General features: G+C 45.5%; 1 protein-coding gene across 1 annotated transcript in view; it reads right to left on the bottom strand.

Annotated features, from left to right (window-relative positions):
• The window catches only part of LOC142310225 (uncharacterized), an 83,481-nt gene that overhangs the window by 52,594 nt on the left and 4,784 nt on the right, over positions 1–26,103 (bottom strand). The window contains exons 2-5 of the mRNA XM_075347714.1: positions 24,192–24,359; positions 22,951–23,124; positions 11,470–11,552; positions 11,124–11,192 (exon numbers count right to left, since the gene is read on the bottom strand). Coding sequence (XP_075203829.1) covers positions 11,124–11,192; positions 11,470–11,552; positions 22,951–23,124; positions 24,192–24,359 — 494 coding nt within the window. The remainder of the gene's footprint in view (positions 1–11,123; positions 11,193–11,469; positions 11,553–22,950; positions 23,125–24,191; positions 24,360–26,103) is intronic.

Raw genomic sequence — 26,103 nt, 5'->3', positions numbered from 1 at the left:
AGTAATAGGAGGAGATATGGGGGAGGTTATATGGAGTAATAGGAGGAGATATAGGGAGATTATATGGAGTAATAGGAGGAGATATAGGGAGATTATATGGAGTAATAGGAGGAGATATAGGGATGTTATATGGAGTAATAGGAGGAGATATAGGGAGGTTATATGGAGTAATAGGAGGAGATATAGGGAGGTTATATGGAGTAATAGGAGGAGATATAGGGGAGGTTATATGGAGTAATAGGAGGCGATATAGGGAGGTTATATGGAGTAATAGGAGGAGATATAGGGAGATTATATGGAGTAATAGGAGGCGATATAGGGAGGTTATATGGAGTAATAGGAGGAGATATAGGGAAATTATATGGAGTAATAGGAGGAGATATAGGGAGATTATATGGAGTAATAGGAGGAGATATAGGGATGTTATATGGAGTAATAGGAGGCGATATAGGGAGGTTATATGGAGTAATAGGAGGAGATATAGGGAGATTATATGGAGTAATAGGAGGAGATATAGGGAGATTATATGGAGTAATAGGAGGAGATATAGGGAGGTTATATGGAGTAATAGGAGGAGATATAGGGAGGTTATATGGAGTAATAGGAGGAGATATAGGGAGGTTATATGGCGTAATAGGAGGAGATATAGGGGAGGTTATATGGAGTAATAGGAGGAGATATAGGGAGGTTATATGGAGTAATAGGAGGAGATATAGGGAGGTTATATGGAGTAATAGGAGGAGATATGGGGGAGGTTATATGGAGTAATAGGAGGAGATATTGGGGGTGATATAGAGTAATAGGAGGAGATATAGGGAGGCTATATGGAGTAATAGGAGGGGATATAGGGAGATTATATGGAGTAATAATAGGAGGAGATATAGGGAGATTATATGGAGTAATAATAGGAGGAGATATAGGGAGGTTATATGGAGTAATAGGAGGAGATATTGGGAGGTTATATGAAGTAATAGGAGAAGATATAGGGAGGTTATATGGAGTAATAGGAGGAGATATAGGGAGGTTATATGGAGTAATAGGAGGAGATATAGGGAGGTTATATGGAGTAATAGGAGGAGATATTGGGAGGTTATATGAAGTAATAGGAGAAGATATAGGGAGGTTATATGGAGTAATAGGAGGAGATATAGGGAGGATATATGGAGTAATAGGAGGAGATATGGGGGAGGTTATATGGAGTAATAGGAGGAGATATAGGGGGATTATATGGAGTAATAGGAGGAGATATAGGGATATTATATGGAGTAATAGGAGGAGATATAGGGATGTTATATGGAGTAATAGGAGGAGATATAGGGAGATTATATGGAGTAATAGGAGGAGATATAGGGAGATTATATGGAGTAATAGGAGGAGATATAGGGAGGTTATATGGAGTAATAGGAGGAGATATAGGGAGGTTATATGGAGTAATAGGAGGAGATATAGGGAGGTTATATGGCGTAATAGGAGGAGATATAGGGGAGGTTATATGGAGTAATAGGAGGAGATATAGGGAGGTTATATGGAGTAACAGGAGGAGATATAGGGAGGTTATATGGAGTAATAGGAGTAGATATAGGGAGGTTATATGGAGTAATAGGAGGAGATATAGGGAGGATATATGGAGTAATAGGAGGAGATATAGGGAAGGATATATGGAGTAATAGGAGGAGATATAGGGAGGTTATATGGAGTAATTTTAGGAGATATAGGGAGGATATATGGAGTAATAGGAGTAGATATAGGGAGGTTATATGGAGTAATAGGAGGAGATATAGGGAGGATATATGGAGTAATAGGAGGAGATATAGGGAGGTTATATGGAGTAATAGGAGGGGATATAGGGAGATTATATGGAGTAATAGGTGGAGATATAGGGAAGGATATATGGAGTAATAGGAGGAGATATCGGGAGGTTATATGGAGTAATAGAAGGAGATATAGGGAGGTTATATGGAGTAACAGGAGGAGATATAGGGAGGTTATATGGAGTAATAGGAGGAGATATAGGGAGGTTATATGGAGTAATAGGAGGAGATATAGGGAGGTTATATGGAGTAATAGGAGGAGATATAGGGGGGTTATATAGAGTAATATGAGGAGATATAAGGAGGTTATATGGAGTAATAGGAGGGGATATAGGGAGATTATATGGAGTAATAATAGGAGGAGATATAGGGAGATTATATGGAGTAATAATAGGAGGAGATATAGGGAGGTTATATGGAGTAATAGGAGGAGATATTGGGAGGTTATATGGAGTAATAGGAGAAGATATTGGGAGGTTATATGGAGTATTAGGAGGAGATATAGGAAGGTTATATGGAGTAATAGGAGGAGATATAGGGAGGTTATATGGAGCAATAGATGGAGATATGGGGGAGGTTATATGGAGTAATAGGAGGAGATATAGGGGGGTTATATAGAGTAATAGGAGGAGATATAAGGAGGTTATATGGAGTAATAGGAGGGGATATAGGGAGATTATATGGAGTAATAATAGGAGGAGATATAGGGAGATTATATGGAGTAATAATAGGAGGAGATATAGGGAGGTTATATGGAGTAATAGGAGGAGATATTGGGAGGTTATATGGAGTAATAGGAGAAGATATTGGGAGGTTATATGGAGTATTAGGAGGAGATATAGGAAGGTTATATGGAGTAATAGGAGGAGATATAGGGAGGTTATATGGAGTAATAGGAGGAGATATAGGGGAGGTTATATGGAGTAATAGGAGGAGATATAGGGAGATTATATGGAGTAATAGGAGGAGATATAGGGATGTTATATGGAGTAATAGGAGGCGATATAGGGAGGTTATATGGAGTAATAGGAGGAGATATAGGGAGATTATATGGAGTATTAGGAGGAGATATAGGAAGGTTATATGGAGTAATAGGAGGAGATATAGGGAGGTTATATGGAGTAATAGGAAGAGATATAGGGAGGTTATATGGAGTAATAGGAGGAGATATGGGGGAGGTTATATGGAGTAATAGGAGGAGATATTGGGGGGTGATATAGAGTAATAGGAGGAGATATAGGGAGGCTATATGGAGTAATAGGAGGGGATATAGGGAGATTATATGGAGTAATAATAGGAGGAGATATAGGGAGATTATATGGAGTAATAGGAGGAGATGTAGGGAGGTTATATGGAGTAATAGGAGGAGATATTGGGAGGTTATATGAAGTAATAGGAGAAGATATAGGGAGGTTATATGGAGTAATAGGAGGAGATATAGGGAGGTTATATGGAGTAATAGGAGGAGATATAGGGAGGTTATATGGAGTAATAGGAGGAGATATTGGGAGGTTATATGAAGTAATAGGAGAAGATATAGGGAGGTTATATGGAGTAATAGGAGGAGATATAGGGAGGATATATGGAGTAATAGGAGGAGATATGGGGGAGGTTATATGGAGTAATAGGAGGAGATATAGGGAGATTATATGGAGTAATAGGAGGAGATATAGGGAGATTATATGGAGTAATAGGAGGAGATATAGGGATGTTATATGGAGTAATAGGAGGAGATATAGGGAGATTATATGGAGTAATAGGAGGAGATATAGGGAGATTATATGGAGTAATAGGAGGAGATATAGGGAGATTATATGGAGTAATAGGAGGAGATATATGGAGGTTATATGGAGTAATAGGAGGAGATATAGGGAGGTTATATGGCGTAATAGGAGGAGATATAGGGAGGTTATATGGAGTAACAGGAGGAGATATAGGGAGGTTATATGGAGTAATAGGAGGAGATATAGGGAGGTTATATGGAGTAATAGGAGGAGATATAGGGAGGTTATATGGAGTAATAGGAGGAGATATGGGGGAGGTTATATGGAGTAATAGGAGTGAGATATTGGGGGGTGATATAGAGTAATAGGAGGAGATATAGGGAGGCTATATGGAGTAATAGGAGGGGATATAGGGAGATTATATGGAGTAATAATAGGAGGAGATATAGGGAGATTATATGGAGTAATAATAGGAGGAGATATAGGGAGGTTATATGAAGTAATAGGAGAAGATATAGGGAGGTTATATGGAGTAATAGGAGGAGATATAGGGAGGTTATATGGAGTAATAGGAGGAGATATAGGGAGGTTATATGGAGTAATAGGAGGAGATATTGGGAGGTTATATGAAGTAATAGGAGAAGATATAGGGAGGTTATATGGAGTAATAGGAGGAGATATAGGGAGGATATATGGAGTAATAGGAGTAGATATAGGGAGGTTATATGGAGTAATAGGAGGAGATATAGGGAGGATATATGGAGTAATAGGAGGAGATATAGGGAAGGATATATGGAGTAATAGGAGGAGATATAGGGAGGTTATATGGAGTAATTTTAGGAGATATAGGGAGGATATATGGAGTAATAGGAGTAGATATAGGGAGGTTATATGGAGTAATAGGAGGAGATATAGGGAGGATATATGGAGTAATAGGAGGAGATATAGGGAGGTTATATGGAGTAATAGGAGGGGATATAGGGAGATTATATGGAGTAATAGGTGGAGATATAGGGAAGGATATATGGAGTAATAGGAGGAGATATCGGGAGGTTATATGGAGTAATAGAAGGAGATATAGGGAGGTTATATGGAGCAACAGGAGGAGATATAGGGAGGTTATATGGAGTAATAGAAGGAGATATAGGGGGGTTATATGGAGTAATAGGAGGAGATATAGGGAGGTTATATGGAGTAATAGGAGGAGATATAGGGAGGTTATATGGAGTAACAGGAGGAGATATAGGGAGGTTATATGGAGTAATAGGAGGAGATATAGGGAGGTTATATGGAGTAATAGATGGAGATATGGGGGAGGTTATATGGAGTAATAGGAGGAGATATAGGGGGGTTATGTAGAGTAATAGGAGGAGATATAAGGAGGTTATATGGAGTAATAGGAGGGGATATAGGGAGATTATATGGAGTAATAATAGGAGGAGATATAGGGAGATTATATGGAGTAATAATAGGAGGAGATATAGGGAGGTTATATGGAGTAATAGGAGGAGATATTGGGAGGTTATATGGAGTAATAGGAGAAGATATTGGGAGGTTATATGGAGTATTAGGAGGAGATATAGGAAGGTTATATGGAGTAATAGGAGGAGATATAGGGAGGTTGTATGGAGTAATAGGAGGAGATATAGGGGAGGTTATATGGAGTAATAGGAGGAGATATAGGGAGATTATATGGAGTAATAGGAGGAGATATAGGGATGTTATATGGAGTAATAGGAGGCGATATAGGGAGGTTATATGGAGTAATAGGAGGAGATATAGGGAGATTATATGGAGTAATAGGAGGAGATATAGGGATGTTATATGGAGTAATAGGAGGCGATATAGGGAGGTTATATGGAGTAATAGGAGGAGATATAGGAAGGTTATATGGAGTAATAGGAGGAGATATAGGGAGGTTATATGGAGTAATAGGAGGAGATATAGGGGAGGTTATATGGAGTAATAGGAGGAGATATAGGGAGATTATATGGAGTAATAGGAGGAGATATAGGGATGTTATATGGAGTAATAGGAGGCGATATAGGGAGGTTATATGGAGTAATAGGAGGAGATATAGGGAGATTATATGGAGTAATAGGAGGAGATATAGGGATGTTATATGGAGTAATAGGAGGCGATATAGGGAGGTTATATGGAGTAATAGGAGGCGATATAGGGAGATTATATGGAGTAATAGGAGGAGATATAGGGAGATTATATGGAGTATTAGGAGGAGATATAGGGATGTTATATGGAGTAATAGGAGGCGATATAGGGAGGTTATATGGAGTAATAGGAGGAGATATAGGGAGATTATATGGAGTAATAGGAGGAGATATAGGGAGATTATATGGAGCAATAGGAGGAGATATAGGGAGGTTATATGGAGTAATAAGAGGAGATATAGGGAGGTTATATGGAGTAATAGGAGGAGATATAGGGAGATTATATGGAGTAATAGGAGGAGATATAGGGAGATTATATGGAGTAATAGGAGGAGATATAGGGAGGTTATATGGAGTAATAGAAGAAGATATAGGGAGGTTATATGGAGTAATAGGAGGAGATATAGGGAGGTTATATGGAGTAATAGGAGGAGATATGGGGGAGGTTATATGGAGTAATAGGAGGAGATATAGGGAGATTATATGGAGTAATAGGAGGAGATATAGGGAGATTATATGGAGTAATAGGAGGAGATATAGGGATGTTATATGGAGTAATAGGAGGAGATATAGGGAGGTTATATGGAGTAATAGGAGGAGATATAGGGAGGTTATATGGAGTAATAGGAGGAGATATAGGGGAGGTTATATGGAGTAATAGGAGGCGATATAGGGAGGTTATATGGAGTAATAGGAGGAGATATAGGGAGATTATATGGAGTAATAGGAGGCGATATAGGGAGGTTATATGGAGTAATAGGAGGAGATATAGGGAGATTATATGGAGTAATAGAAGGAGATATAGGGAGATTATATGGAGTAATAGGAGGAGATATAGGGATGTTATATGGAGTAATAGGAGGCGATATAGGGAGGTTATATGGAGTAATAGGAGGAGATATAGGGAGATTATATGGAGTAATAGGAGGAGATATAGGGAGATTATATGGACTAATAGGAGGAGATATAGGGAGGTTATATGGAGTAATAGGAGGAGATATAGGGAGGTTATATGGCGTAATAGGAGGAGATATAGGGGAGGTTATATGGAGTAATAGGAGGAGATATAGGGAGGTTATATGGAGTAACAGGAGGAGATATAGGGAGGTTATATGGAGTAATAGGAGGAGATATAGGGAGGTTATATGGAGTAATAGGAGGAGATATAGGGAGTTTATATAGAGTAATAGGAGGAGATATAGGGAGGTTATATGGAGTAATAGGGGGAGATATAGGGGGGGTTATATGGAGTAATAGGGGGAGATATAGGGAGGTTATATGGAGTAACAGGAGGAGATATAGGGAGGTTATATGGAGTAATAGGAGGAGATATAGGGAGGTTATATGGAGTAATAGGAGGAGATATAGGGAGGTTATATGGAGTAATAGGAGGAGATATAGGGAGGTTATATGGAGTAATAGGAGGAGATATGGGGGAGGTTATATGGAGTAATAGGAGGAGATATAGGGAGGTTATATGGAGTAATAATAGGAGGAGATATAGGGAGGTTATATGGAGTAATAGGAGGGGATATAGGGAGATTATATGGAGTAATAATAGGAGGAGATATAGGGAGATTATATGGAGTAATAATAGGAGGAGATATAGGGAGATTATATGGAGTAATAGGAGGAGATATAGGGGAGGTTATATGGAGTAATAGGAGGAGATATAGGGAGATTATATGGAGTAATAATAGGAGGAGATATAGGGAGATTATATGGAGTAATAGGAGGAGATATAGGGAGGTTATATGAAGTAATAGGAGAAGATATTGGGAGGTTATATGGAGTATTAGGAGGAGATATAGGAAGGTTATATGGAGTAATAGGAGGAGATATAGGGAGATTATATGGAGTAATAGGAGGAGATATAGGGATGTTATATGGAGTAATAGAAGGAGATATAGGGAGGTTATATGGAGTAATAGGAGGCGATATAGGGAGATTATATGGAGTAATAGGAGGAGATATAGGGAGATTATATGGAGTATTAGGAGGAGATATAGGGATGTTATATGGAGTAATAGGAGGCGATATAGGGAGGTTATATGGAGTAATAGGAGGAGATATAGGGAGATTATATGGAGTAATAGGAGGAGATATAGGGAGATTATATGGAGCAATAGGAGGAGATATAGGGAGGTTATATGGAGTAATAAGAGGAGATATAGGGAGGTTATATGGAGTAATAGGAGGAGATATAGGGAGATTATATGGAGTAATAGGAGGAGATATAGGGAGATTATATGGAGTAATAGGAGGAGATATAGGGAGGTTATATGGAGTAATAGAAGAAGATATAGGGAGGTTATATGGAGTAATAGGAGGAGATATAGGGAGGTTATATGGAGTAATAGGAGGAGATATGGGGGAGGTTATATGGAGTAATAGGAGGAGATATAGGGAGATTATATGGAGTAATAGGAGGAGATATAGGGAGATTATATGGAGTAATAGGAGGAGATATAGGGATGTTATATGGAGTAATAGGAGGAGATATAGGGAGGTTATATGGAGTAATAGGAGGAGATATAGGGAGGTTATATGGAGTAATAGGAGGAGATATAGGGGAGGTTATATGGAGTAATAGGAGGCGATATAGGGAGGTTATATGGAGTAATAGGAGGAGATATAGGGAGATTATATGGAGTAATAGGAGGCGATATAGGGAGGTTATATGGAGTAATAGGAGGAGATATAGGGAGATTATATGGAGTAATAGAAGGAGATATAGGGAGATTATATGGAGTAATAGGAGGAGATATAGGGATGTTATATGGAGTAATAGGAGGCGATATAGGGAGGTTATATGGAGTAATAGGAGGAGATATAGGGAGATTATATGGAGTAATAGGAGGAGATATAGGGAGATTATATGGACTAATAGGAGGAGATATAGGGAGGTTATATGGAGTAATAGGAGGAGATATAGGGAGGTTATATGGCGTAATAGGAGGAGATATAGGGGAGGTTATATGGAGTAATAGGAGGAGATATAGGGAGGTTATATGGAGTAACAGGAGGAGATATAGGGAGGTTATATGGAGTAATAGGAGGAGATATAGGGAGGTTATATGGAGTAATAGGAGGAGATATAGGGAGTTTATATAGAGTAATAGGAGGAGATATAGGGAGGTTATATGGAGTAATAGGGGGAGATATAGGGGGGGTTATATGGAGTAATAGGGGGAGATATAGGGAGGTTATATGGAGTAACAGGAGGAGATATAGGGAGGTTATATGGAGTAATAGGAGGAGATATAGGGAGGTTATATGGAGTAATAGGAGGAGATATAGGGAGGTTATATGGAGTAATAGGAGGAGATATAGGGAGGTTATATGGAGTAATAGGAGGAGATATGGGGGAGGTTATATGGAGTAATAGGAGGAGATATAGGGAGGTTATATGGAGTAATAATAGGAGGAGATATAGGGAGGTTATATGGAGTAATAGGAGGGGATATAGGGAGATTATATGGAGTAATAATAGGAGGAGATATAGGGAGATTATATGGAGTAATAATAGGAGGAGATATAGGGAGATTATATGGAGTAATAGGAGGAGATATAGGGGAGGTTATATGGAGTAATAGGAGGAGATATAGGGAGATTATATGGAGTAATAATAGGAGGAGATATAGGGAGATTATATGGAGTAATAGGAGGAGATATAGGGAGGTTATATGAAGTAATAGGAGAAGATATTGGGAGGTTATATGGAGTATTAGGAGGAGATATAGGAAGGTTATATGGAGTAATAGGAGGAGATATAGGGAGATTATATGGAGTAATAGGAGGAGATATAGGGATGTTATATGGAGTAATAGAAGGAGATATAGGGAGGTTATATGGAGTAATAGGAGGCGATATAGGGGAGGTTATATGGAGTAATAGGAGGCTATATAGGGAGGTTATATGGAGTAATAGGAGGAAATATAGGGAGGTTATATGGAGTAATAGAAGGCTATATAGGGAGGTTATATGGAGTAATAGGAGGAGATATAGGGAGGTTATATGGAGTAATAGGAGGCTATATAGGGAGGTTATATGGAGTAATAGGAGGAAATATAGGGAGGTTATATGGAGTAATAGGAGGAGATATAGGGGAGATTATATAGAGTAATAGGAGGAGATATAGATGTAATGACCCAGAAGGGGCCATTACAAAAGTTTCTGCCTTTGTAGGAGAATAATTAATGACTTGATGTATTGCCTGGTGTAAAACTGTCAAGTAGTTGCTCTGTAATACCACTGCAGACCAGCAGGTTGTTGTATAAGTGTTGGCAAGAGACTGTATTGGAGGATTTCTGATCAATATCCTCTATAGCCTGGTCACTATGGTAACCAGGGGCAGTTGACAGTTGGCAGTTGAGACAAGCCGAGCTGGAGGTGATGAGCAGGTTACAAGGGCGGCTAATGTCCTGTACCTCTCCAGTCTTCTCAGAGCCCATCACGCAAGGCAAAACAGCAGTTATAGATTTTCTATATCAGAGCACCAGTCCAGTTGCCAAATAACCAAAGCCTGTATGGAGATCCAGTGTCGCAGCTACATGGTCCAGAAGATGTGTTCATAGCAAGGTGCGGTCTACCTTATTCCTACCTACCTCATACAGATGTACCCTGGGAATGGAGCGACAAAAACCAGGTAGGAGCACCGGGACGCCCCAAACTGTACAACACCGCAGAAAAGCCACACCACTTCTCAGTACTTACGTCTGGGCCTAATAGTGCCTCCTGCACCTACTGCTCGGGTGTGACTTATGTTATATCCTGTTTGTGACTCTAAAATTTTAGATAACATATAGGCAACTGGACTGGTGCTCTGATATAGAAAATCTATAACTGCAGTTTGGCCTTGCTGCGATGGGCTCTGAAAACACTGTCTGGATAGGTACAGGACATTAGCCGCCCTTGTCACCTGCTCATCACCTCCAGCTCGGCTTGTCTCAACTGCCAACTGTCAACTCTCCCTGGTTACCATAGTGACCAGGCTATAGAGGATATTGATCAGACGTCCTCCAATACAGTCTCTTACCACCACTTATGCCACCACCTGCTGGTCTGCAGTGGTATTACAGAGCATCAACTTACATTTAATTTGACAGAATGACACCAGGCAATACATTAAACCATTATTGTCCTATGAATGCACAACCTGTTGTAATGGCCCCTTCTGGGTTATTACATAGGGAAGTTATATGAAATAATGGAGAGCCATTTAAAGAAATTAGATGGGTTATATGGAGTGATAGTAATAGGTATACGGAGAGACGTGGTTAGTTCTACATGACACACTATGGAGTTATGTTGCAGGACAGTTTTACATTTTTTTATGTGTATTATATAAACATATACATACGTAGGAGATAATATTCTGTAGACATTTGTATAGTTTAATATATATTCAAAGTACTCACATTGGGCATTGAAATTTTTGTGCTGGGATATATGGGGGGGCTACAGGATCCCGGGCCCGAGAATTTCTCCTGTAAGAAAGAAAATGACATGTTCCAAAAACAAATTACATTACTGAATCCTATATTTTACTATTTCCTTATCAGTACCAGTCACATAGTATTGCTCCAAAACAACGAGAATTTATTTTTTAAGTGCAGTCCAGGTACAGTATGGCTAGCCCAGAGAGGCACGTACATGTGGCTAGTAGTCTCCCATAGCTTTTAAATGATACATTGAAATCCATGTGCGTACATTATAACTTCTCTCAGATATGGAGAATTAATGCATTTTCCATACCCTACTTACCCCAGTGAACTCTGGGTCTGGCCCATGGTTTTCACACTTCTCCGGGACATAGTTCCAGTTCTAGATAATTGTGAGTCAGAATCCTAAAATATTGGAAACAAATGGAAGTCTCCATCTTACAGTTATTAGTATCAACATGCAGTTCTAATCTCTATAGCTGAAGCTTCTGGCCTAGATGTAAAATATGGACCAGGCCCCTCATATAGTATTGGTTACGGTTATGGGACAGATGGGTCATTAATGAGTTGTTCTTTAGAAAATTCAAAATTCATGAAAAATTGTCAGTAATATCAACCCTTTCCCCAAACTGTATTAATCAGCATGCAGGTCTTTGAAAACTAAATCCTTTATATCTTTTATCTGTTGCTGCATTCCTGAGAAATCAAGGTTTTAATTAAAAACTTCAGAATTTTTTTCACCCCTTAGGCCCGTTTCACACATCCGGCATTTCGACGGATCCGGCACGCATGCAGTACAGTACATTCATTTATGGTGGAAGCGTGACACTATGCGACTGTGTGCTTCATGCACAACTGCATTTGTCCGCATGGTGTCGCGCATCCACTGTAAGTGAATGTACTGTACTGCATGCATGCCGGATCTGGCATCCGACGAAATACCGGATGTGTGAAACAGGCCTTAGATAAAAGTAAAATAAACATGCTTGGTATCTACAAACTCTTGCTGACCTGGGGAATCATATTGCCTTGTCAGTTTTTAAAAATAGTGAACACGGTAAATAACCCAGCCCCCCAAACAATTGTGCTGTTGCACTTTTTTTGCCATTTCACCGCACTTGAATTTTTTTTTTTTACCATTTTCCAGTACAATATGGAGCAGAGTTAATAGTGTTGTTCATAAGTACAACTCGTCTGGCAAAAAACAAGTCCTAATATGGCTATATTGACGGAAAAATAAAAAAATATGGATCTTGGAAGAAAGGGAGGAAATAGCGAAAACGATAAAAAGAAAAATCATCTGGGTGTGAATTGGTTAATGTAGGAGATGCTCTCATTGAAACCTGCCACCTGAGATAGTGTCCTGTTAGCTGTGCAAACTTATAAATTGTTCATCGCCATAAAAATGGTTTAGCCTAATTTACCTATGCATGTGCGAAGTACAGTACATTGCATATTGTTATAACGTAATGCTAAAATAGGACCAATATATTAGAAACTTGGCTCATCATAATTTAGAAATTAAAAAAATAACTAACACTCCATCTGATCTCTATTGAGCTATGACCCCCTGTTGTGAACAGGTAATTGACCTGGTATATCTGCTGAAAAGCAGAGATAAAGTCTGGATTCAGGGTATCTACAAGAGGCTGAGAATTGATACCTCTTTCACTTTCTGTCTTCAAATGAATGACTGCAGACAGAATGGCACTGAGTTTCCTGTTATTAATATTTCGATTTTAGTGACAGGTGTAGGTCCTACAGTTATGGAAGTCATATTTACAGCATTGTGATGCCAAGGAGAATGACATACATGGTTTTGCATGGCTGTGCGATTTGTGCATCAACCCCAAATTAATATTGGCTGGATGGATGGGGCTGTATATCCCATATTTCCTATCTATAGAAAGCTAAAATCATGATAGGAAATATGACATTAATATCTTCTGCCTGAGACCTTCAGTGGGAAAGACATTCTGAAGACGGGGGATCCCATAATTTTTTCGAACTTGAGTCACATTCCAATGACCAGCCCCCATCTGAAGTCACCAATGTATTGTATGTAGGAGTGACTGATATCTAATAAATACAGATTCTGAGTTATCGTATTTGTTCAGTCTGGAAAATACAATTCACTGTAGGATTGTTCCATTTTCCTAATTGGAGAGCTTCCCTACAAAAAGAATTCTGGCATCCCTGCAACCTCAGGTTAAGTTCTTGCCTTTCATGTGTCCTTTTTATTTTATTTAACTGTGTATACTGTATTATTTTGTCCCATTTGTACAATCTTTTGTATATTTTTACAAACACTGCCTACTTTTCGGGTTAGATATATAAAATTGAATTGCTTCTTTTCTCTTGTTCTATAAATTGCATCCCTGAAGCCTTGTGAGGCCAAATTTTCTAGGTAATGGGTGTTCAAAAGGCCTGTATTAACGATTGGTAATGGTAGCAGGTTTTCTTGGGTTTTTGTGGAGCTAGGCAGTGACCTTACTGAAGTATAAATATTCCATACATTGGAATCGGGTGTGTATATACTATACTATCACTGTGGAAGTGCCCAATATTCATCTTAAGGCCGCTGTACACACTGTGATCTCACTAGCGAGATCGCTAGCGTGCGTACACGCCCCCGTCGGTTTTGCGTCATGGGCAAATCGCTGCCCGTGGCGCACAACATCGCTCGGACCCGTCACACTTCTTACCAGCCTAGCGACGTCGCTGTGATCGGCGAACCGCCCACCTCCTTCCTTCCTCATCGCGGGCGGCCGCAGGTAAGGTGAGGTTCCTCGTTCCTGCGGTGTCACACATAGTGATGTGTTCTGCCGCAGGAACGACGAACAACCTGCGTCCTGCAACAGCAACGATATTTGGGAATGGAGCACCGTGTCAACGAGCAACGATAAGGTGAGTATTTTTGCTCGTTAGCGGTCGCTCGTACGTTTTACACGCAATGACGTCGCTAATGAGGCCGGATGTGAGTCATCAATTCCGTGACCCCCAACAACATCGCGTTAGCGATGTCACTGCGTGTAAAGCGGCCTTTAGTACTGTAAGCATTCGTCGCCTCATCCATCAATTGTCAGTCAATTGTGTATTGTCATGAAGATTAGAGGCAGCGGAGTGCTTTTCAGGAAAAGTTGGTGGCAGTGGTGGGATATCTTTATGATCTTTCCGGCTGGCCCGTGACATTTGTTGGCAGCAGTGGGATATCTGTGTGAGCTCCTCAGCTATCCCTGTGACATTTGGTGGCAGTGGTGGAATATTTGTGTGATTTCCTCGGCTGTCTCCGTGACATTTGGTGGCAGTGGTGGGATATCTTTGTGATCTCCTCAGCTGTTCCCTGACATTTTATCAGTGGTGGAATATCTGCGTGATTTCCTTGGCTGTCCTTGTGACATTTTGTGGCTGTCCTGGGATATCTATCTGATCTCCTTGACTGTACCCAGACATTTGGTGTCAGCGGTGGGTTATTTGTGTGATCTCCTCAGCTGTCCCTGTGACATTTGGTGGCAGTAGTGGGATATCTGTGTGATCTCCTTGGCTGTCCCTTGACATTTGCTGTCAGCTGTGGGATATCTGTGTGATCTCCTCGGCTATCCCCTGACATTTGGTGGCAGTGGTGGGATTTCTATGTGATCTCCTCGGCTGTCCCCTAACATTTGGTGGCAGTGTTGGGATTTCTGTGTGATCTCCTCGGCTGTCCCCTGACATTTGGTGTCAGCTGTGGCATATCTGTGTGGTCTCCTTGGTTGTCTCGGTGGTAGTGGTCGGATAAATGTGTGATCTCCTGGGCTGTCCCCTGACATATGGTGATAAGGACCATACAGAGTGATCACCTATTTGAACCTCTAAAGGTATGCCTTTTATCATCGTGCCATTTTTAATAAGGCTGATCTAATGCCTCTTTCATGCTGTCTCTGAGTGTAATGCGGGCTTTACATGAGACGAGCTATCGTGCGATGCATAGTCGAGGTCACGGTTTTAGTGACGCACATCCGGCATCGTTCACGACGTCGTCTCGTGTGACACCTCCGAGCGACGCAGAATCACTCACAAATCGTGAGTTGTGTACTCGTCGCTAAGTTTTAAAAAATTGTTTAACATGGCGCCGGTTGTTCATCATACCCGAGGTAGCACACATTGCTCCGTGTGACACCCCGGGAATGATGAACACAGCTTAGCTGTGTCCCACGGCACCCGCCGGCTATGCGGAAGGAAGGAGGTGGGCGGGATGTTTACGTCCCGCTCATCTCCGCCCCTCCGCTTCTATTGGCCGGCGGCTGTGTGACGTCGCTGTGACGCAGAACGTCCCTCCCCCTTCAGGAAGAGGATGTTCGCCTCCCACAGCGAGATTGCTCAGCAGGTTAGTACGTGTGACGGCGGTTTAATGACTTTGTGCGACATGGGCAGCGATTTGGCCGTGACGCACAAAACGGGGGCGGGTACGATCACTCGTGCAATCGCACGATAGATCGTAACGTGTAAAGCCCGCATAAGGCCAGGTTCACACAAGTGTATAAAAATTCGTTTAGATATTCATACAGAAAAATCAAATCATTTTATTCTCACTTGTCATCAGTATACAATCTGTTTTTTACAGCAGCAGCAATTAATAATTTGCATGACCATTTACGTTTGCTATGTTACAGAATTGCAATGTATCTCATACTGGAATTTTGTATTGCATCTGCTTTTTTTTTTGTGCCCTCATAGATTTGAATGGATGAGTCTTATCCAATATATAGACGAAAGTAGAACATGCTGTGATTTTTAATCACACGTATATTGGGTCAGTGAGAATAATCGCTCATCTGCACCGCCCCATTGAATAGCATTGGTCTGGGTGCTGTCTGAGCGCATAGACAAAGTGATGGGAACAGTTTGCTTCACATTTCTCTCTTCATATAACCACTTCTCCTTTTTGTTATTACTCAATGCTCCTGTAGTGGTCTGGATGGCGCCTCTCAGTACAGCTGACATTATTATAATATAATTGACGTGGCGTCTGATAGAAGTAATATTTTATTGCACACTTCAGGTCATTTTGTGAAGACTGATTTCTTTTCACTTATCAAACGTTATTGATTTGTGTGTACATGTGCGGATATGTTTTGTATTTTCAAATTTTCAAATTTCCTGGTGGTCTAGGGTGGTGACAGGATTCATTGTCGATTCCCTGCTAACCTTGGGTAGTGAAAAAATTAGTTGCAAATTATTTATTGGTCTGGGTTAGTGAAAAGATTAATTGTAAATGCATTGGTAGTCTTAGGTAGTGAAATTGTGGCGCCCTGGACAAGCCAGGACGTCACAGGTACTGCAACAACAGACCCCACACCCCGGCTAGGCACACCAAGGTCAAGCAAAAATCCTTGTTGCCTCCCTCCAGGGGCTGATGTCCACACCAGGGGGTGGGCCAGGCAGTTGGCCCCACCCACCGAGGAGTTCACAGTCCTGGAGGCGGGAAAAAGGAGTCAGATTAGTTTTGGAGTTAGAGAGTGAAGTGTTAGTAGAGGAGACTGACCGTGTCCGGGTGCGTGGCCCGGGCACATAAAGCAAGGTTGGCAGACGGTGGTGACCGTCTGCAGGAGAGGCTGATTGAAGTGAACCGTAACGACCGGGGACGGGCGGTGACCCGCCGGTACCGGACCAGGGAGCGAAGAGAAGCCAGCACCATTCGGCAGGGCCTACGGTCCCTGACCAGGCTAGGAGTCGCCGTAATACTGGTCAAATCCGTTAGCGAAGGGAACCTCCGGGGTTTCCCAGCAGTCAAGACCCGATTGAAGGCAACAGCTCAAACCGTGAAGGGAAATACAGTCACCGCCAAGGCTAAAGTTCCCAGGGCCAGAGCCTGCAGGCAAAAGGGGCTCCTTCAGCATCCATCCAAGCTGGGAGCGGGTTACCGGTGGGAAGCCATTGGAACCGTGAACATAACATAGGTGCAGGGAAAGGCAGTCACCACCAGCCTACCGGGAGAGCTACCGCAGCCGTCTGTGGGACCCGTCCATCCAGCCGTTTGTTTTACCGGAGACTTTGCATTCATCATTGGCTGAGTGAGTACCACCGTGCTGTGCGGCACAGCACTGCCCCCGCGACCCTGCACCTCACCAGGCCCCGTAGCCCGCCTGCCATCCCTCCCTCACCGGGCCCCGGGACAACCAACCCCCCTACCCACGGAGGGGAGAAACAACATCCAAGCTGCTTCCTGTCATCGCTCCCGGGATCCCCGTCCAGAGCAGCGGTGGTGTCACAACCTCACCACAACCGTGGGTGGCGTCACGGACAATATCCATAAACCAAACCAACCCCCTTTCACTCACGGGCGAGGAGCGCCGCTCGAGTCCCCGGGATCCGGCTCAGCGCTCGAGCCACCACTGAGCAGCAGCAGCAGCAGCCGGACCCGAGCAGTGAGTGAGCGCAGCGTCCCCTCCTCCGCCCGCGACAACTTGGCATCACGAACAGGATCTTACTGCTCTGCCGTCTGGTAGAGGTGCGCCTTGTGACCGCCGGAGGCGTCCGGCCGAAAATTCTGAGAAGCCGCCATTTTGGGCGCGAAAAGTCCCCGCTCGAGCGTCTTCCCGAGTAGTGGAGGCGCGAAAACCGAAACCCCGCCCCTGTAGAGGAGGAGCCAGAAAAAGACTAAGGGGGACGGATGGCGTCTGGCCGCATGTAGCCCGCGGCCATCAAAGCAGGGATGCCAGGACTCTGCGGCCATACTGGGTTCCTGGAAAGCACCATGGCAGAGATGCACAGCCCAACCAACAACCCTGTAGTCCCCGCGTCAGGCACCGCGGCGTGAGTGAAGGACTGGACCGCCCCGCTGAGTAATCGTCTGCAGGCCCGCATGCAGCTCCTCCTTGAGGAGTGGGAGGCCGACATGGCGGACGTGGTGGCTGCTATGCGGAGACGCGAGGTGGAGGAAGATTTGGAGGAGCGGGTAAGAGACCCACGCCCCTGTGTTGCCGAGGGATTGGCCACTGCGGCTGAGGGGCCCTGCCTGCACCCGCTCACCCTGCTGCCTCCCCCGCTACCTGCGTTAGTCGCTGCCGCCCCGCCACTAGGCCCGCTACCCGTCACACCGGTAGTGGTACCCTGCCAATCTGCCCCGGCGGACCGACCGGCTGCAGACGCTCGGGCCGCCTTGAACCACTCCTCTGGGAGCCGCCGAGGCCGCGGCCCCTTAACGAAGATGTATCAGAGGCCCCGGCAAGGATCGCACCAGGTGCTGTGCCCGAGCCCGGGACCGTGGCGTGGATGAAGGCCAGAGTAATTGAATTCAACCAACGCCAGTAGAATCAGATATACCTCATGATGGAGCAGTGGACCAATGAGGTAGAAATGCTGGTTGCGACTGCCCCGATGTATGGGATGGGAGCAGATGTGACGGAGCCGACGGGTGACCCATGCTCCCATGTCCTACCAGGACCGGCCACTGCAGCTGGGGGGCCCGGCCCAGTCTCGGCCCCCGTATCGTCCCTGCCATTACCCATGGGGCGCCTCAGTATTGACCAACCTGACCTGCTGCCCCGTGCTACCACAGTAGAACCTGACGTGCTGAAGGGCGGAAATCTGGAGACTGCGACAGCTGGCGGCAACCCGCCTGGTGCAGGGACAGTTGATAATGACTCCGGCTCCAGTGCCGAGCCCACCTCTGAGTTCGAGCGGGCGAGTGAGCGTCTCCGCTACAAAGGAGGGCCGGTGGTTTTCTATAGTCCGCACACCGGTGGAAATGGATACCGGGCACCCCTCTCCCAACAAGCCTGTCACTGCATGTTCGAAGTGTTAGTAGCAGAGGATGAGGCCACCTCAGCGGAAGAGTCAGAGTGATGGCAGCGGAGCTCCACTGCAAGTTGTCCCTGTTGGGACCACCAGTTTAAAAGTTGTGAATGATAAGTAATCAACAGAAGATGTCACCTGATTGGAACTTTGATTAAACCGGCCGTTGCCGGCAACTAGTCCCCGTAGGGATTTCCTGCACCCGTTGCGTAAGGGACTTCTTACGGACAAGCCCGAGAACTGGCAGGGCAACCACAAACTTAGTGGGATGTAAATAAAAATGTTTGGCTTGATACCGTTACCGCCTCCGGAGAGGCTGATTTGGGAGGATGGGCCTGGAGGAAAGGGATGGCCCAGGCCCGCCACTACCGTAACCGGTGGCGATCCTCCGGGGGTTCAGGGGTCCCCATGGACGCGGGTCCCCTGAAAGAGACTGAACCCGCTCGGGCAACTTGGTTCTGGACTGGGGCAAGGGGTGCTGCCCACTTCTTAGGGGCAGCATCAGGGCCAGGTTGTTTGGGTGGGACAAGAGCGGAAGCCGTTACCGTTTGCAACGTTTAAGTACTGTACCTCCCGTTAAGGGAAGTTTTATACAAAAGTAATGCTTGTTTTCACTGTTTTATATGTTTTACCCATTTTTTACAGTTAACCAAAAATAAAACCGGTGATGGACGGGCAGCCCGCGGATGGTCTGCATTTTACTAAGGGGGAATGTGGCGCCCTGGACAAGCCAGGACGTCACAGGTACTGCAACAACACACCCCACACCCCGACTAGGCACACCAAGGTCAAGCAAAAATCTTTGTTGCCTCCCTCCAGGGGCTGATGTCCACACCAGGGGGTGGGCCAGGCAGTTGGCTCCGCCCACCAAGGAGTTCACAGTCCTGGAGGCGGGAAAAAGAAGTCAGATCAGTTTTGGAGTTAGAGAGTGAAGTGGTAGTAGAGGAGACTGACCGTGTCCGGGTGCGTGGCCCGGGCACATAAAGCAAGGTTGGCAGACGGTGGTGACCGTCTGCAGGAGAGGCTGATTGAAGTGAACCGTAAGGACCGGGGACGGGCGGTGGCCCGCCGGTACCGGACCGGGGAGCGAAGAGAAGCCAGCACCATTCGGCAGGGCCTACGGACCCCGACCAGGCTAGGAGTCGCCGTAAAACCGGTCAAATCCGTTAGTGAAGGGAACCTCCGGGGTTTCCCAGCAGTCAAGACCCGATTGAAGGAAACAGCTCAAACCGTGAAGGGAAATACAGTCACCGCCAAGGCTACAGTTCCCAGGGCCAGAGCCTGCGGGCAAAAGGGGCTCCTTCAGCATCCATCCAAGCTGGGGAGCGGGTTACCGGTGGGAAGCCATTGGAACCGTGAACATAACATAGGTGCAGGGAAAGGCAGTCACCACCAACCTACCGGGAGAGCTACCGCAGCCGTCTGTGGGACCCGTCCATCCAGCCGTTTGTTTTACCGGAGACTTTGCATTCATCATTGGCTGAGTGAGTACCACCGTGCCGTGCGGCACAGCACTGCCCCCGCGACCCTGCACCTCACCAGGCCCCGTAGCCCGCCTGCCATCCCTCCCTCACCGGGCCCCGGGACAACCAACCCCCCTACCCACGGAGGGGAGAAACAACATCCAAGCTGCTCCCTGTCATCGCTCCCGGGTCCAGAGCAGCGGTGGTGTCACAACCTCACCACAACTGTGGGTGGCGTCACGGACAATATCCCTAAACCAAACCACCCCCTTTCACTCACGGGCGAGGAGCGCCGCTCGAGTCCCCGGGATCTGGCCCACCGCTCGAGCCACCACCGAGCAGCAGCAGCAGCAGCAGCCGGACCCGAGCAGTGGGTGAGCGCAGCGTCCCCTCCTCCGCCCGCGACAAAATTGTCGCGGGCGGAGGGGCGCGCTCGCCACGCTCGGGACCAGGGCTTCTGCTGCTGCTGCTCGGTGGCTCGAGCGGTGGGCCGGATCCGGGGACTCGAGCAGCGCTCCTCACCCGTGAGTGAAAAGGGGGTGGTTTGTTTAGGGAGATAGTTTGTGACACCACCCACGGGGCGTGGTGATGATGGCACCACCGCTGCTGGTGACGGGGATCCCGGGAGCGATGGTAGGCGAGCAGCTAGGATGTTATCCCCTCCGTGGGTAGGGGTTGGTGATCCCGGGGCCCGGTGATGATGCGGGGAGGCTGGATGGCTGGGGTGCAGGGCTGCAGGGACAGCGCGGCACGGTGCCGGACGGCACTGGTGTACTCACTCAGATACAAATGCACAAAGTCCTCGGTAAACCAAACGGCTGGATGGACGGGTCCCGCAGCCGGCTGCTGCATCTGTGATCTCCCTGGACAGGTGGTGGCGGCTGTCTTTTCCTGCACCCTGAAACTGGCTTGACTATGATGGTTTCCCAACGGTAGTCCACTCCCCGGTGTATATGCCCTAAGGAGCTCTCGTTGCCCGCAGGCGCTGGCCCTTTGGATCTCTAGCCCTTGGCGGTGGCTCTCTATCCAGACGGTTTGGGCGGTTGCCTTCTGACGGCACTTGGTAGTTAGGGAACCTCGGGGGTTCCGGTCACACTCGGATTTGACCTTTGCCGGCGGCTTCTAGTCTGGTCGGGGTCCGATGGCCCTGCCCTTTTGTGCTGATGCAGGTTCTGCTTCCCGGCTCGGTACCGGCGGGTCACCACCCGTCTCCGGTCCTTCGGTTTCACCGACCTGCACCTACTCCTGCAGACGGCCACCACCGTCTGCTGACCTTTCTCTCCGTGCCTGGGTTCCTTCCCAGACACCTGCAGCTTCACCTCTCCTTTACTTCGTTCCACTTCACTCCTGCCCACCCTGGGCTCCTCACTCCACTTCCTCATACTCCGTCACTCACTGACTAACTACTGCTCTTTCTCCCTGCCTCCAGGACTGTGAACTCCTCGGTAGGTGGGGCCAACCGCCTGGCTCCACCCCACCTGCTGTGGACATCAGCCTTTGGAGGGGGGCAACAAGGATTTTAGTTTGACTGATGGACCTGTCTAGGGGAGGGGGTGTGGGCGCTGTCATGCCTGTGAATACCTGACTAGTCCAGGGTGTCACAAAATGATTAGTTGTAAATTCCTTGGTAGTCTAGGCTAGTGATAGGATTAATTATAAATTCCCTGATGGTCTAGGGTAGTGAAAGGATTAATTGAAAATTCCTTGTTGATCCAGGTTAGTGAAATGATTTATTGTAAATTCCCAGGCAGTCTTAGGTTAATTTACTCATTGTAAATTAACTGGTGTTCTATGGTAATTAAATAATTCACTGTAAATTCCCTGGTGGCCTAGGGTAGTGAAAGGATTTCTTATATATTCCTTGGTGGTCAAGGGTACTGAAAGAATTAATTGCAAATTCCCTGATGGTCTAGGGTACTGAAAGAATTTATTGTAATTTCCATGATGGCCTAAATTGTGAAAGGATTTGTTACAAATTCCCTGGTGGTCTAGGGTAGTAAAAGGATCCATTGTAAATTCCCAGATGGTTTAGGGTAGTGAAAGGATTTGTTATAAATTCCCTAGTGGTCTAGGATACTGAAATAATTTATTGTAATTTCCATGATGGCCTATAGTAGTGAAAGGATTTGTTATAAATTCCCTGATGGTCTAGGGTAGTGAAAGAATTTACTGTAATTTCCATGATGGCCTATAGTAGTGAAAGGACTTGTTACAAATTCCCTGGTGGTATAGTAAAGTGAAAGGATTCATTGTAAATTCCCTTTCAATCTTAGGTTGTGATAGGTTTCTTTGGAAATGCTCTCATTGTCTAGGGTACTGAAAGAAATTCTAAATTTCATAGTGGTTTAACATTTTGAAAGAATCACTGATGCATATAGATAGTTTCTGGTGGCTTGTATGCTAGGTAAGGTAATTGCCCACTTTGCGCTCCTCAAAAATGACCCTGAAAGTTGTTATGACATAAGTCACCTTACAGTGCTCCTGGTCACTGGCGTCATCACAAAGGTCTATTGTCAATGATGTCACGTGTCTTCCCAATGGTGTGCAGGCAGTAGAAGTCTTACCGTTATCCCATGACCAGTGTTATCCAGAGAAGTGAAGCTAATGGGCATTCTGCTGTAAGAGCCCAGAGGTCTGTTCTGTCCATTTTGAATTTTCGGGCAGTGTTGAAATTTCTTGGCTGTCGTCATCTTCCCAATTTTCTGGCGGGCAACTTTTTCCACGTGGACGTCTAGTAACTGCAGATATAAAGCATTTGCATTCCCTGTGTTACTGATTAATTTGCGCCCCTTTTTAAATATTACATTTTAAGCAAATAAAGGTGGAAACAATTTCAATAATACTATGTTGATGTAAGATGTCTTTAAAATCAGCATGTAGAGATCTAAATACCCATTAGGAGTGGAGTCACAGAATATATTTCACAATTCAGCAATATTTCTAAATACTAGCTATATGAATTTTTATATGCATATATCTGTATGATTCCTAAATATAGGCATATAGCCTCTTTAGAGAAGGAGAGGGCTTGAACACTAGTGCCACCTATTGGAAATAGCAATCCTAAAAGTCACTGGTGACCCTTTAATGAGCCTTGTGATATGACTTAGGATAAAAAGCCAAACCAAAAACTCAATTTTCATGGGAGCATTGCATGGATTAAAAGACTTAGGGGTACTTTGCACGCTGCGACATCGCTAGCCGATTGTAGTGATGCCGAGCGCGATAGTACCCGCCCCCGTCGCAGATGCGATATCTTGTGATAGCTGCCGTAGCGAACATTATCGCTACGGCAGCTTCACACGCACTTACCTGCCCTGCAACGTCGCTCTGGCCGGCGACCCACCTCCTTCCTAAGGGGGCGGGTTGTGCGGCGTCACAGCGACGTCACACGGCAGGCGGCCAATAGAAGCGGAGATGAGTGGGACGTAAACATCCCGCCCACCTCCTTCCTTCCTCATTGCAGCTGGGACGCAGGTAGGAGATGTCCCTCGCTCCTGCGGCTTCATACACAGCGATGTGTGCTGCCGCAGGAACGAAGAACAACATCGTACCGACATTATGGAAATGACCGAAACAACACAGATCGCCGATTTACGACGCTTTTGCGATCGTTTATCAGCGCATCTAGGCTTTATACGTTGCAACATCGTTACTGGCGCCGGATGTGCGTCACTTTCAATTTGACCTCAACGATATCGCAGTAACAATGTCGCAGCGTGCAAAGTACCCCTTACTTCAATGATAAGCAAACATTTTTTTCACATGATGCAGGAGTTTTGTTTGGCTCCTCATAGAGACTGACCTGGGCGACATACCGGACTCTTACTTCCTCCTTCTGCAGCATCAGGCTTTGAACTTCTAACATGTCCGACACATGGCGGGCAGCCACTCCTACTTGACAGGCCACACTGGCCAGCGTCTGTGTGACTAGAGACATGGTGCTCTCCAGTGCCTTACGCTTGTCAGGAGCCTGAAAACAAAGTATGGGGAGAAGCAATGTGAGAGTGTCTTCTGATAGTGCTACAAAACGAAACTAGTAAAATCACTTCTTCACAGATGAATAGGACTTGATCCTTAGTAACACATATTGAAAGTAGCAATCCTAAATGTCAATATTGACCCTTTAAGAAGCCTTGCCAGATGACTTAGCATAAAAGCCAAACCAGACGATCTATTGGCAAATATGTTCCTGAGTGTTTGCCATCATCAGTGCAAAGCAGAAGATCTCATTTGGCTGGGTGAGAGGCCTATAAGGAAAATGTCTCTGTGCATCTTAGAAATCAGTGTAAAGACAAGTGTCTTGGATATTACTGAGCTTGATTATCCCAAATTTGCTGTCAGCTCAATGCCAATCTGCTATGTAGCTGAAAGCCTCAGTGATAGGAGACAGTAATTCCTAGGTATGAGCTCTCCTATAAAATGCTTATGACCAGGGCTGTATTTTGCCTTCGTGCTGCCCTAGGCGCTTTAAGTGGTCGCGCCCCTGAGTGACAACGTAACACTATGAGTTTTCACACACGACCTCTTTTTAAGGCAGATCTACTCTGTAAAACACTTGAAAAAGTATCAATGAAAACGAAGGGCACTAACCCCCCCAATGGGGATCACCACAGGCACATCAAAACATAGCATGAGTATAAAATATTCCCACCGTCCCCACTTATATACTGTGACTGTCACACTGCCCCTAATAAACTACACACTGCCCTCCCTTATAAATTATACCCACCACACCTTCCTCAATTATGAAATATGATCTGCACATTGACCTCACATCATGTTGCCCCCTCCTCACAATGTCCCATGCATGCTGCCCCCTCCTCACAATGTCCCATGCATGCTGCCCCCTCCTCACAATGTCCCATGCATGCTTCCCCCTCCTCACAATGTCTTATGCATGCTGGCCCCTCCTCACAATGTACCATACATGCTTCCCCCTCCTCACAATGTCTTATGCATGCTGGCCCCTCCTCACAATGTACCATACATGCTGCCCCCTCCTCACAATGTCCCATGCATGCTGCCCCCTCCTCACAATGTCCCATGCATGCTGCCCCCTCCTCACAATGTCCCATGCATGCTGCCCCCTCCTCACAATGTCCCATGCATGCTGCCCCCTCCTCACAATGTTCCATGCATGCTGCCCCCTCCTCGCAGTTTCCCATGCATGCTGCCCCTCTCCATGAGCTCCTAATGCTGCCTTCCTCTTTTCCATAATGACACCTCCATGCTGCCCCATTCATCATACTAAGACCACCACACTAACGCTTATGCTGAGACACCCCCCCCCACACACACTACCCCACTCTTGATATTGACTCCCCCACATTGCTCCACTCCATACTGAGCCCACACATGCTGCCCCTTCTCCATAATGAGCTCCCAATGCTGCCCCCCTTTCATTCTGAGTCCTTACACTGCCCCCCATCGATTTTGTCATTGCACTATCCCTCAACCCTTGTCCTCTGTCTCTAGCATTGGCCCCTCTCTCCCATTCCCCCAGCAGCAGCCTCTCTCCCCCGTCTCCAGCAGCAGCCTCTCCCCCAGCATCAACCTCTCTCCCCCCAGCGTCCCCCAGCATCAGCCTCTCTCCCCCCAGCCTCCCCCAGCTTCCCCCAGCATCAGCCTCTCTTCCCCAGCTTCCCCCAGCATCAGCCTCTCTCCCCCAGCATCAGCCTCTCTCCCCCAGCTTCTCCCAGCATCAGCCTCTCTCC

Source organism: Anomaloglossus baeobatrachus, chromosome 5 (genome assembly GCF_048569485.1).
Source record: "Anomaloglossus baeobatrachus isolate aAnoBae1 chromosome 5, aAnoBae1.hap1, whole genome shotgun sequence".
Lineage (NCBI taxonomy): Eukaryota > Metazoa > Chordata > Amphibia > Anura > Aromobatidae > Anomaloglossus > Anomaloglossus baeobatrachus.
The sequence above is the reverse complement of the archived record's forward strand: the minus strand, read 5'-3'. Positions and strand labels throughout refer to the sequence as shown.